Source organism: Protopterus annectens, chromosome 16.part0 (assembly GCF_019279795.1).
Source record: "Protopterus annectens isolate FY-2018-M chromosome 16.part0, PAN1.0, whole genome shotgun sequence".
Taxonomy (NCBI): Eukaryota; Metazoa; Chordata; order Ceratodontiformes; family Protopteridae; genus Protopterus; species Protopterus annectens.
Window position 1 is genome coordinate 249,067,257 of NC_056750.1, and position 15,234 is coordinate 249,082,490.

A 15,234-nucleotide genomic window follows, 5' to 3' on the forward strand; every position below is an offset into this window, starting at 1 on the left:
TATTAGTAATACTGAATGGTTAATACTTAGATAGATACGGTCCTGCTACCATAACCTTTATAGTTATCACTGTACTTACATTAGTAATACTGCATGGTTAATACTTAGATATGCTCCTGCCACCGTAACATTTATAGTTATCATTGTACATCTATTAGTAATACTGCATGGTTAATACTTAGAAAGATATGCTCCTGCTACCATAACATTTACAGTTATCACTGTACATCTATTAGTAATACTGCATGGTTAATACTTAGATAGATATGCTCCTGCTACCATAACTTTTATAGTTATCACTGTATATCTATTAGTAATACTGAATGGTTAATACTTAGATAGATACAGTCCTGCTACCATAACCTTTATACTTATCACTGTACATACATTAGTAATACTGCATGGTGAATACTTAGATACACTCCTGCCACCATAGCATTTATAGTTATCCCTGTACAATTATTAGTAATACTGCATGGTTAATACCTAGACAGATATGCTCCTGCTACCATAACATTTATAGTTATTACTGTACATCTATTATAGATGTACAGTAATAACTATAAATGTTATGGTAGCAGGAGCATATCTAAGTATTAACCCGCGGTGGTGATGATGCGGTAGCATTGTCGCCTCACAGTAAGTTGCTATCCAGTTCGATTCTCAGCTAGATCGTCTTCTTCATGGAGACATGCATGAATGGGCGTACCTTCATTAAAGGTTGTGCATCAGGGCTGGTAACTCAGCACATAAAAATCAACTATCAATCATTAGCGGACCGGAGTTCCCCTGTGGTGACCACTAACCAGGAAAAGCCGAAAGACACAATAACAACAACAACTGTACATCTATTAGTAATACTGCATGGTTAATACTTAGCTATGCTCCTGGTGCAATAACATTTATAGTTATCACTGTACATCTATTAGTAATACTGAATGGTCAATACTTAGATAGATATGGTCATGCTACCAAAACCTTTATAGTTATCACTGTACATACATTAGTAATACTGCATGGTTAATACTTAGATACGCTCCTGCCACCCTAACATTTATAGTTTTCACTGTACACCTATTAGTAATACTGCATGGTTAATACTTAGATAGATACACTCCTGCTACCATAACATTTATAGTTATCACTGTACATTTATTAGGAATACTGCATGGTTAATACTTAGATACGCTTCTGCCACCATAACATTTATAGTTATCACTGTACATCTATTAGTAATACTGGATGGTTAATACTTAGATAGATACAGTCCTGCTACTGTAACCTTTATAGTTATCATTGTACATACATTAGCAATACTGCATGGTTAAAACTTAGATACTCTCCTGCCACCATAACAGTTATATTTATGACTGTAAATCTATTAGTAATACTGCATGATTTATACTTAGATACGCTCCTGCTACCATAACATTTATAGTTATCACTGTACATCTATTAGTAATACTGCATTGTTAATGCTAAGATAGATACGCTCCTGCTACCATAACATTTATAGTTATCACTGTACATACATTGGTAATACTGCATGGTTAATACTTAGATAAGCTCCTGCTACCATAACATTTATAGTTATCACTGTACATCTATTAGTAATACTGCATGGTTAATAATTAGATAGATACGCTGCTGCTACCATAACATTTATAGCCATCACTGTAGATACATTAGTAATACTGCATGGTTAATGCTTAGATATGCTCCTACCACCATAACATTTATAGTTATCACTGTACATCTATTAGTAATACTGCATGGTTAATACTTAGATATGCTCCTGCTACCATAACATTTATAGTTATCACTGTACATCTATTAATAATACTGCATGGTTAATACTTAGATAGATACGCTCCTGCTACCATAACATTTATAGTTATTACTGTATATCTATTAGTAATACTGCATGGTTAGCACATAGATATGCTCCTGCCACCATAACATTTATAGTTATCACTGTACATCTAGTAGTAATACTGCATGGTTAATACTTAGATACTCTCCTGCCACCATAACATTTATAGTTATCACTGTACATCTGTTAGTAATACTGCATGGTTAATACTTAGATAGATATGTTCCTGCTACCATAACATTTATAGTTATCACTGTACAGCTATTAATAATACTGCATGGTTAATACTGAGATACTCTCCTGTCACCATAACATTTATAGTTACCACTGTACATCTATTAGTAATACTGCATGGTTAATACTTAGATAGATACGCTCTTGCTACCATAACATTTATAGTTATCACTGTACACCATAACATTTATAGTTATTGCTGTACGTACATTAGTAATACTGCATGGTTAATACTTAGATACACTCCTGCCACCATAACATTTATACTTATCACTGTAAATCTAATAGTAATACTGCAGGGTTAATACTTAGATAGATATTCTCCTGCTACCATAACATTTATAGTTATCACTGTAAATCTATTAGTAATACTGCATAATTAGTACTTAGATAGATACGCTCCTTCTACCATAACATTTATAGTTATCACTGTACATCTATTAGTAATACTGAATGGTTAATACTTAGATACACTCCTGCTACCATAACATTTATAGCTATCACTGTACATCTATTAGTAATACTGAATGGTTAATACTTAGATAGATACGGTCCTGCTACCATAACCTTTATAGTTATCACTGTACTTACATTAGTAATACTGCATGGTTAATACTTAGATATGCTCCTGCCACCGTAACATTTATAGTTATCATTGTACATCTATTAGTAATACTGCATGGTTAATACTTAGAAAGATATGCTCCTGCTACCATAACATTTACAGTTATCACTGTACATCTATTAGTAATACTGCATGGTTAATACTTAGATAGATATGCTCCTGCTACCATAACTTTTATAGTTATCACTGTATATCTATTAGTAATACTGAATGGTTAATACTTAGATAGATACGGTCCTGCTGCCATAAGATTTATAATTATCACTGTACATCTATTAGCAATACTGCATGGTTAATACTTAGATACGCTCCTGCTACCATAACATTTATAGTTATCACTGTATATCTATTAATAATACTGCATGGTTAATACTTAGATATGCTCCTGCCACCATAACATTTATAGTTATCACTGTACATACATTAGTAATACTGCATGCTTAATACTTAGATACACTCCTGCCACCATAACATTTATAGTTATCACTGTACATCTATTAGTAATACTGCATGGTTAATACTTAGATATGCTCCTGCTACCATAACACTTATAGTTATCACTGTACATCTGTTAGTAATACTGCATGGTTAATACTTAGATAGATATGCTCCTGGTACCATAACTTTTTTAGTTATCACTGTACATCTATTAGTAATACTGTATGGTTAATACTTAGATAGATATGGTCCTGCTACCGTAGCCTTTATGGTTATCACTTTAATTCATTAGTAATACTGCATGCTTAATACTTATATACGCTCCTGCCACCATAACATTTATAGTTATCACTGTACATCTATTAGTAATACTGCATGGTTAATACTTAGATACGCTCCTGCTATTATAACATTTATAGTTATCACTGTACATACATTAGTAATACTGCATGGTTACTACTTAGATACGCTCCTGCTACCATAACATGTCTAGTTATCACTGTACATCTATTAGTAATATTGCATGGTTAATACTTAGATATGCTCCTGCTACCATAACACTTATAGTTATCACTGTACATCTGTTAGTAATACTGCATGGTTAATACTTAGATACGCTCCTGCTATTATAACATTTATAGTTATCACTGTACATACATTAGTAATACTGCATGGTTACTACTTAGATACGCTCCTGCTACCATAACATGTCTAGTTATCACTGTACATCTATTAGTAATATTGCATGGTTAATACTTAGATATGCTCCTGCTACCATAACACTTATAGTTATCACTGTACATCTGTTAGTAATACTGCATTGATTTTGCCCTTGTAATTATTATTCTCTTATGCAGCATATATTTCTCATCCCCCCAAAATAATTTTTTGTTGTTTTTAGGTAGATGATCAGGACAGAAAATCCCTGCTGCATGTAACCTAGCTGTAAAACATAGCCAGTGAATAAAATCAGAACAAAATGTTTTTCTGGCTTGTACACTTAGACTAAAAATCTCTAATGTACCTTCCCTATGTTGTCACACTAAGTCTGCCCCACCTCTTTATACTGCAAGTATTTCACATTATCAGGTCATCAGATAACACTGTGCCAGTCTGTGACGTAAACAAGCTGTTTTTCGTATGCCATAATTTTTATCACAGATTTGTACAAATAAGGAAAAGAAATTGAGAAGACAAGACAAAATAACTTTTCTTTGTAGAGGTATAACACTTTTCTGTACATTTAGGTCAGCTAAAAGTGTAAGAATCAGGACTTGAAAAGAGAGTATCACTTTAAGCGCAGTTTTGTGCCCTCTGACACATACAGACTTTGACCACATGGCTCTGAGGTGGAGGATATCAGAGTCCACATGTTTGAGAATTCGCTGTCCCAAAACATCTGAGTGTTGTACTGAAACTGTTAAGGATCCTGTGGAAAGTCAAACACTGTACTCGTTAAAGTCCGAGTGAACAGGATCACGAGGTGAAAGGAATTGTTCCTTTACTGGACAATAACAGGGTCCTGTCTGGCCTATAGTTTGGATGATGGAATATGTAAAAGCAAAAGAGTTTGTCTCCAACCTACCTTTTGTTAAGTAAGTTTTTTTTTATTATTATTTTATTTTTCAGGTAGAGTGCAGCTATTTCTTTTTGAGATCTGCTTTCCAGAATCTTAACAGAAAAATGGTTTGAGTACCAGTGCAATTCCATTCTTATAAATATTTTCTCATAATATCTTGTGTTTATATTTTGTATGACTAAAAAAACAGAAAACTGTGACCACAGTTACACAGTGCTGTAGGAGAAAGCAACTAAGTTGTGAACTATGGTGTCTGCATCTAGAAAAAGAACTTTATGCATGTGCATGAAACTGTATCATTAATACCATTACACTGTTCTTATTTATGTAAATGCAGTGCTTTCATGAAACTGTATCATTAATACCATTACACTGTTCTTATTTATGTAAATGCAGTGCTTTTAGAGAGGGCATTCTCTTTTATTCAGTGTATTTACTGTTCTGCTTTGTATGCAGTTACACAGACTGCAAAGAAAAGGAGACTAGAGCTTCCTGTAAGAGAGTTCCCAGTTAGTGATTAACTTTATTATTGCATTGTTTTTAGCAGATGGTTACGCCATTCTTAAACTGTAATGTGGAGCTTAATTTCTGAGTTTATTAGAAATATACTTATTGCTAGGAACACTTGTGCAAAGCTTTACAGACTTTAAAACTTTTCCATACTTGTTACTTTTTCTTTTCTAAAATGTTTATGAACTTGTAAAACTCCCCATTTCACATATAACAATTCTGCATGGCTGTACAATAAACGAGAACATCTTTCAAAGTCTAACAAATGCATGTGTTCTTAATGATGTATAATTTCACAAACTATTACTTCTCTCTAAACTATATATATATATATATATATATATATATATATATATATATATATTAGTCTGTGATTTACAACAGCAAATTCACATCTCACCTGTCATTTTTCCTTTTCACCCCAGACATGAGGGAAGAAGAAAGCTGTGGCTGGGAGATGCGATGGTCTGGCTGGGTTAAATCATGAAGCACCTGTCCCAGGAATGCTTTCCCCACCCCATAATGAGTAGTACAATCTATGGTTAGGAAGCAGTCCTGATGTAGAGTCCAGAAAAAAGTATATTTTCCATTATTATTATTATTATTATTATATGTTATCTAGCTAAACCCTGTTTGTCTGTAAATTTGGTGCTTTTGTTAGTTGTGACACATGACCCGTGTCTTGTAAGTGACTTCCCCAGAGTCATACAGTAGGCAAATGAATGCTGAGAGATTAATCCCATACTATGGGGGAGTGGTCTTTATAGCCTTCTGTAAAAAAATTCATTTATTAGAAATATAGGCCATTTACCCATGCAACAGAATCAACATTTTTTTGTTATGGTTGCAGCATAATATTACTGAGCTTTAGCAGATCAGCTCTGAATGCTGAGATTTATTTTATAATACAATATGATTAAATGAATGCGTTTCAATTTCTATATAAGATATACATATCTGTTGAGTTAAGTTCTTCTTTAACTCAGCTACCTGCTCTTGATAGGCACATACTTGGGTCTAATGTATATATTATATGCTTGCTTTGATTTTAGTTTTGCAAAATTTATCATTGTTCTTTCCAAGTAAATTTTATACTTGAAACTTTTGCTATCTTTGTAAGAAAATGTGCACCATTGTTCATTTGTGATTGTCTTTCTTAACCCTGGTTGTGCCTGTAAATGTCATATTTCATCAAGGCACCACCAGAAAAAAAATGTTAATCTTCTTCTTCTTTCGGCTTTTCCCAGTTAGGGGTCGAAACAGCGGATCACCTGTCCGCTCATGATTGGCAGTGGAGTTTTACAGAGTCGAGTTACCAAGGCACACTCATGCATGCACTCACACCTAGGGCCAATTTAGAGTGTCCAATCCACCTACAGCATGTCTTTGAGATGTGGGAGGAAACTGGAGCACCTGGAGGAAACCCACGCGACCACAAGGAAGACATGCAGACTCCACACAGAAGGCACCCCAGCCGAGGATCGAACCAGAGAACCTCTTGCTGTGAGGCGGCAATGCTAACCGCTGCACAACCACGGCCTAAAATAAAATAAAATAAATACCTTTCAATTGTACCTCATTATGAGGAACATTCCTCATTTTAAGTCATTTTAATTAATTTAATATCGGTGTGAATGCTATTTTTAAGTAATGTTTAAGAGTGCTATTGTCATTTGATATCTGCCTTTTGTATGCCATTGGTCATTTTTTTATCACATGATGTGAAATAATTGTATTTATATTGGGTATTTTATGACATCCAACACGTCTGATGAAGTCCCTTAATGGGAAGAAAGCACTCAACAACTGTGGGTATTTATTATTAAACTTTCAGCTACATTTTTTCATTGTGGCTCACTTCATTTCTGACTGTTAGCAGCAGTGCCATTTGGTTCCAGTGGTGTCAGTGGTTTTTACCATCCTTTTGGGTGTTTTTGGTATAAACACACCCAGCAGGCTGTCTGCTGACATCACAGATTTCAGATAGATTTTTACTAGTAATGTCAAATGGATGGCGATCTAACTGTATTAAGTTTAGCAAATTTACAAAGGAAATAGCAAATTATTAGAAGGCAAACCAGTGAGATACACACATGTGCACACACTTGTGCGCATGCGTGCTTGCACACACACACACACACACACACACACACACACACACACACACACACACACACACACCAAAGCACTGCACTCAAGCAAATCAAAAACTGAGAAATAAAAAAAAATAAGAAATGACAGGACTGAACTTCCTGAATTTATATTATCTCCCAGGATAGGGTATTGTCTCATTTTATCAGCTTTCTAGGCTAAGGCATGTCTTTTCTCATCTGATGTCAGAATTGTCCAGCATTTTGGGACCACCTCTGCCACTCAGATGTTACCATGACTGGCTAAGATATTACTAGAAATGATGGATCACAGTAAGCTCTGTGCAGAACTGGACACCAAGAAGGATACTGGAAATGGAGACCCACAGGTGGGTATCACAGGATCCCAGAGAAGGATGCCAGAGCACACACAGGAGAACAGTAGAAAATCCACAGGAGGTTGGTAGAAGATTCACAAAAGGATATGACAGGATCCCAGAGGAGGAAGTCAGAGGACCCCATAACTGGACAGCACAGTACTCCCAGGAGAGTGAAATAGCTTTTCTGTATGGACCACATTCTTAAGAAGATATTTTATGGGAAAGAAAGGGACACAGAGCTAATATTATGCATGCTGGTCTCCTTGACAGAAAGCAACAAAATGGATTCCTATGATCACACGAGTAGCTGCACAGAGCAGCCAACTCTGTGCTGTCCACACAGGGACACATGCCCTGACTAGGAAAGGTATATTAAACTAGTTTGAGAATACTTTCAGGAACTGGGCAGGGACTGAAGTCATTTTGCATGTGCACAATAATATCTTTAAAAGGGTTGCCTGCCATTAGAATGGGTAAGGACATGATGGTTTGCTTCACGAGATTCAATCACATAGTCCCAAAATTCATTATTTGGCTTTGTGGCAGAATGGAGTTTCAGTTGAAGAAATGCAGGCCTATTCTGTTATAATGGTCTGAATGTGACTGGGAAGTGAACAACAATCTTAAATGAGTGTTTAATTAGCAAATATTTAAACTGGCATTGGGTTGACGGCTAAAAAAAAATTCAGACATATAATGCAGATAGATATTAGCCATACCCTTCATTATGTTGTACACAAAAAATGCTAAATACATATTATACACATAGAAAGCAAAAAGGAACAAGTCAGAGAAAAAAAATGAAATTAAGGATTACCATTGTGAACAGTCCAAACAAGTTGGAAACAAAATATAGTGAATGACTAACTTCATCAAATTTACCTTTCCCTTAGAAAGCACATAAGAACAGCAACTAACTCTGCTAAATACCTATCTTTAAGAGGTAAGCAAATAAGAGTTACCAGAATACCTAAGCATTTCTAAAAGGAAAAAAAAAGTCCCTCACAGGCCAAATTTCCATCTCTTCATTCTCTTCTGAAAATAATACAAGCAACTTCTCTTCAGGTAACTATAAAAACTTTCTCATCTCCTCTATTCAAGCCATCACCAAGTCCTCCTCTCTTCCTACTAGTAACGTTTCCTCTGATTACAACATACTACCAGGATTGTACCCCTTAGTTGATGATGCAGCTTCCTTCTTCTTCACTAAATCAGCACCTTAGTAAAACACTCAAAACTCTCCTCTATAAACATCAATTCCATTCACCCTACCTTCCATAGGAGAGGAGCTGATAAAATTGCCAAATTTCTCCCCTTTATCTTCAGTCTTTCTCTTGCCTAAGGAGTAGTGCCCTCCAGTGCTAAAGCCCACCATCATTATTCCTTTACCAAATGTACATGCTCCCAAAATTCAAAATGTTTATAGACCAAAATTCAATTGCTGCCTACCGGCAAAAGTCTTTGAGATAGTTCATTACAGAGGAATGCCTAAACAAACCCATAGGTATTGCCTCTTCTCAGACAAGCAATACAGTTCCAGAAATCCACTGAGAACAACTATATAGTCCTTTTCTCTGCAACATATACATTCTGCAGCAATATTAGCAATTGCCTCATTGCAGCTGCCTTATTTGTTGAAATAATTAAGTAGTTTGAAATTGTAAACCACAAACTGCTCTTTACCAAACTGCAAATACATTTAACTTGGTATTTTTTACTAATACAATAAACCAGTTCCTAAGCTGTCTTGAAAATAGAACTTTTCAAGTACTTTCTAACAACTAACTTTCATTAAATGGCAGTTTCAGTACTGGTGTCTCACAGTACATATTCCCTTGTTGAATTTTACATTATTATTTATTTATTTATTTATTTGACATTTGTTGACCGGGATAGTCCATCTGAGCAAAAGTCCTTTTCAGTGGAGGCCCAGGGAGAAAAGCTCTGCAGTACAAGTAAGCAAGAAAATTTACAAAATTGAAGATGAATACAGTGAACAATTTACATTAAAATTGGTTAAGCAAATGTAGAAAAAGCTCCACAGTACAATATAGTAAGAGGCATTATAGTACTGAAGAAAAAGCATAGTAAAGAAATATACAGTAAAACATTTGAATGAATTTACATAACACACTGGGTTATCTTCAGAGGGTAATTGTACAATACCGAGCAGTTAAGTGAGTTATGGTAGTAGGGAAGGAGGAAGAGAGAGAGGATAGTGATAGAGAAAGGAGGTGAGTTCATGTGGGATGATTACAGAGGCAAATCCATGTGCTGTTACAATACCTTGTGAGAGTTTTCTTGAATTCATGGATGTAGGAAATGTTCCTAAGGTTCATGGGGAGCTTGTTCCATGCAAGAGCAGGGAAGTAGCTATAGAGATTCTGTCCAATAGATTTTTTAGGTTTGCGAATTTGTAAGAGACATTAGTCAGAGCTTCTGAGGGATTGAGGTGGCTTATAGAGAGAGACAAGTGAGGAAATGCTAGGGCAAGAGGAGGGTTTATTCAAAATAGTATGGATAATGAGACGTTGGCTAAATAAGAGTTGGTTAGGAAACTCTAGCCATCTGAGTGTCTGGAGAGCATGACAGTGGTGTGGTCTTGAAGGCAGATTGGCTGCAAATCTACCCACTTTATTGCAGGTGGTTTCAAGTTTGGAAAGTAATGTAGACTGTAAGTTAGTTAAAATTTGAGAGCTGTAAAAGAGGTTGGGGAGAAGGCAAGCTTGGGCTAGTGAGATCCTGGAGATGGGTGTGAGGAACCTTTTGTTTCTATATAGCAAACCAAGCTTTTGGTGGGTTTTCTTGATGCATTTAAGTACGTGATGGTCGTTGATGATATACGTCTCCTAGAATCACACCTCCCACATCTCACTCCAGTCTTTAAAAACAACTCAAACTGTCCTATTCAAACCTCTGCATCTGGGCAGAGAATAACAACCTTCTCTTTAACCATAAAAAGACCAACTTGAAGCTGTTTTCTACCCCTGACAAACTTCCACAATTGCATATTACATATAACAATAACTGATAACCATAACAGTATTCCCATTGTGCCAGAACAGAAATACTTAGACCTTACCCTTGACCTTTCCTCTCCTCACAATACATATTGATAATATAGTTAATAATGTTCTATCTCAACTAAAATTGCGCTGTATAATTTCACATCTTCTCTCTCCAGCTGCTCACACTTTACAATGTAAAAATGTACATCTTCCAGAACTGGAATATGGCTTAACAGCATTATCCTTCCACTCTGCCTACAATGCACAGGCACTAGGCTGCAGAAAACAAAATTTGCAGATACGCACTGCTTGTAGACCCTCTTACTCATCACAGCAACTGACTTAAGAAGTTTAACTGGCTACTCGTCATATAAAGATCAACCTACCTTCCAGTACGCTAACATATAAAGTTCTAAATTAAGGTTAATAGCATCCATAGAAGAGAAAACTGTCACTCAGGCAACAGTTATGCCTAAGAAACAGTCAGGAAAATGTTATTTCCTTGAGTGAGATCCCTTTTAAAATGATTACAGGTGAGCATGACTTTTCTAGACATGGTCATGCCCTATAGAACAACCTTCCATGAGAGATAAAAAGGAAAATCCCTTATTGAACAGATTCACAATGAAATAGCATGTAACTGATACAGGGATAATGGTTACTAGAGCAAGCTGCAGAGACTCTATGCATAGACTCGATTCTAACCCCACCCAGAAGTTCTGCTGTTACTATTAATGGCTGCATAACCAATATTTTAATCTAATATACATCTTGCATATAATTATATAGTCTGCAATTCAGTGCACTGTGAAGGCTGGCATCACCACCCTTGGCATGTCAGTTAAAATTTGTCAGTATGGTTTCTTTCTCCTTACTCTTATTTCAATGTGATTACCTTAACTAAACAAATGCGTTGTTTGATTATTAGATGTTATGTCTTCGATTCTACGTCACTGGGCTTATTAGACTTGATTTGTACAACTGTATTCATTCAAAATGTATAATTTAAATATGTGTATAATGCAATGTGTAGGACTGATGAGATGACAGGATTAAAATAAGTGGAGGTGGAGTCATTTAACAAAGGAATTCAGTCAACAGAACTAATCAGTAAACTTGGAGGAAAGGACACACATTGGGCCACATGAGACTCTAAAAGCAGCAAGACAGTCTACCCAGGGCTTATATAAAGACCTTCGCCTTATGAGAACAAAATTGAACATGTCAGAGGCTAATTTTCATAGAGCAGAAAATGGGGGGTGGTGGGTGTTGTGGCTGAAAGACTTTAATATACACAAACGTAACTAGATCACATTATCCTCAGACCAGCCACACTAAACAGCAAGACTGTTCCTGATGCCATACAACCGGTAGGCTTCATCCAGTACTGTAATGTACTCAGGAAGGAAAAGTCTTGTTTCTCAAATGGGGACAGACAAGTGATCAAATAACATAGTAGATAGCCATTTGAGGACACATTATCACCAGACAATGTACTTTACCATCCAGCTAAATACAGTCTTTCCAATCAAAAGTGACAACTCTGCGCTTCAAATGAGCAGGTATATCATGACAAAACAAATAGGTATGTGGGTGGTGTGTACGAACAAAGAAGAAAACATCAACACTGCCATCAGTGAAACAACTAAAACCTTTAAGTGAAACAAATATACACTTGGAGTTATCATTGATGATAAATTAAAAATTTGATATTCATATTCAGCAAAGCATAAAAAAGACACACCAGAAACTTGGACTTCTCTTTCTTAATAAAACATTTCTGTCACCCTCCTCCAAACCCTCCCTCACTCAGGTTCTACTCCTACCCTGCCTTCTTTACGTTGCCCCTGTCCTTACTCATGTTCAAACCTCTCATCACTAAACTAGAACAAACTTATAACAAAACTGCCAGATTTGCAGCCAACCTTCCTTACAAATCTCACTACTGTCTTGTCCTTAAGTCACTCCAATGGCTAGAATTCTCCAAACAGCTACTTATACCCCAGCTACATATTGCACACTCTGTCCTATATGAACCCTCATCCTGTCCCTCCATCTCCAATTTAGTTTCCTTCTATAACCCCTCTCATCACCTACGTACTGCCAGTAAACACCTTCTTCACTTATATAAACCCAACAAAAACATTGGTAAGACCCTTTCAAATACTCTGTAGCCCATGTTTGGAACTGACTCCCTCTCAACATAAGAAACATTCAGCATGAATACCTGTTTAAGAAACAACTTAAACTTTTTCTCCTGAAGACTTGGTCATGCCCTTGTCAACCCCCCACTTGAACTAGTCTCCTCTCTTCTCATTTGATCTGCTTTTCCCTACCAGATCTTATTCCTCCTTATACTCTTAGCAAACTGTATTCATACTGTACTCCTAGGAAACTGTATTCATACTGTACTCCTAGCAAACTGTATTCAGTACTAACAAACTGTATTCATACTGTACTCCTAGCAAACTGTATTCATAATGTACTCCTAGCAAACTGTATTCATACTGTACTCCTAGCAACTGTATTCATACTGTACTCCTAGCAAACTGTATTCATACTGTACTCCTAGCAAACTGTATTCATACTGTACTCCTAGCAACTGTATTCATACTGTACTCCTAGCAAACTGTATTCATGCTGTACTCCTAGCAAACTGTATTCATACTGTACTCCTAGCAAACTGTATTCATACTGTACTCCTAGCAACTGTATTCATACTGTACTCCTAGCAAACTGTATTCATGCTGTACTCCTAGCAAACTGTATTCATACTGTACTCCTAGCAACTGTATTCATACTGTACTCCTAGCAAACTGTATTCATACTGTACTCCAAGCAAACTGTATTCATACTGTACTCCTAGCAAACTATATTCATACTGTACTCCTAGCAAACTATATTCATACTGTACTCCTAGTAAACTGTATAAACTGCGGTGGTGGTGCTGCAGTAATGTTGTCTCCTCACAATAAGACGTTGTCCTGTTAGATTCTCAGCTAGAGCGTCTTCTGTGTGGAGACATGCGTGAATGGGCGTACCTTCGTTGAAGGTTGTGCATCAGAGTTGGCAAATCGGTACATAAAAATCTACTGCCAATCATTAGCGGACCGGAGTTCCGCTGTGGCGACCCCTAACCGGGAAAAGCCGAAAGACACAACAAACTCCTAGTAAACTGTATTCATGCTGTACTCCTAGCAAACTGTATTCATACTGTACTCCTAACAAACTATATTCATACTGTACTCCTAGCAAACTGTATTCATGATGTACTCCTAGCAAACTGTATTCATGCTGCACTCCTAGAAAACTGTATTCATACTGTACTCCTTTGTGTAATATTCTCTAAACCTTTTAATTATTTGGCTTGTGCTATATACTGTTCTCAAATTTTGGAAATTGTACTTAACTGTTATTTTACCTATGCATTGTACTGCTGTGTACAATTTTTGACTTGTACTATATTTCTGTGATCCTACTTTAATATTTAGTAAATATCATAATTACTTGTATTATTTCTGGAGCTTTCCTCCTTGGGTCTCCACTGAAAATGGGCCCCTGGTTCAGTTGGACTAACCCAGTTAACAAATGTCAATAAATAAATAAATAAAGATAAGGACAGTCGGTTACACCTCTCAGACACCGTAATATCGTTGTTAGTGAAAATCATATAGCATTTATTAAACACAAATTAACACAGAAGGAGAGGACAGAGAACAATTTCAAATATACCAGAAGGAGACTAGAATAGCAGTTAGAAAAGTAAAGGGCTGGACAGCAAAGTCAGTAAAGAAGGAAGATACAGCATTTTACAGCTACATAATAGAGAAAACAGAAGAAAAAGGAGGAACAGCAAAAGTAAGAGATGAGAGGTAGTCAGAAAAACTTAATGAGAAAGCAGGGCTACTAAATAAAGCCTTCGTCTCACTGATGATAAAAGTAGGTAAAAGTAATTTATCAAATTCATTTGTTGGACTTGATGAAAATTAAAAGTGCTACTCCAAGAGGATCTTTGTCAGAAGAATAATCGTGTGAAAACTCCCAAAAATGAAGTGTGGAATCTCTGGTAAAGAAAATAATGTTTTTTTTTTGTGAGCTATCATTGTCTTCAGACCACAGACTTCTCCTATAGCTTCTTCTCTGCCCATGGTCTGCATATCTTGGGGGATATACTAGACATTCCATTTTACTCATTGGGTCTGCTTGCTCCAAACAGGAAGACTTGCAGTTGGGCCTTTAAGACCTCCCACAAGTTGGGAAGAGAAGCCAGAGCCTTCACATTGGGATTTTCTAGGACAATCTACCACATAACTCATGATATGTGTGGCTGATGTCATCTAGGTGAGCTTACAATGATGCCATGATGGAAGGATCTTAATCTCTGTGGTGGCATGTCATTTTTGCCCACCCACATACTTACCATGGCATCAGTATCATCACCAGTACTCATAAAACTGATTGTGTGCTTCTAGCATGTCCTCTCCCCTGAAAGAGGTA

General features: G+C 36.3%; 1 protein-coding gene across 1 annotated transcript in view; it reads left to right on the forward strand.

Moving 5' to 3' along the window:
• Positions 1 to 4,406: 4,406 nt before the first annotated feature.
• The window catches only part of CIDEB (cell death inducing DFFA like effector b), a 128,183-nt gene continuing 117,355 nt past the window's right edge, over positions 4,407 to 15,234 (forward strand). The window contains exon 1 of the mRNA XM_044057858.1: positions 4,407 to 4,765. Coding sequence (XP_043913793.1) covers positions 4,713 to 4,765 — 53 coding nt within the window. The 5' untranslated portion in view covers positions 4,407 to 4,712. The remainder of the gene's footprint in view (positions 4,766 to 15,234) is intronic.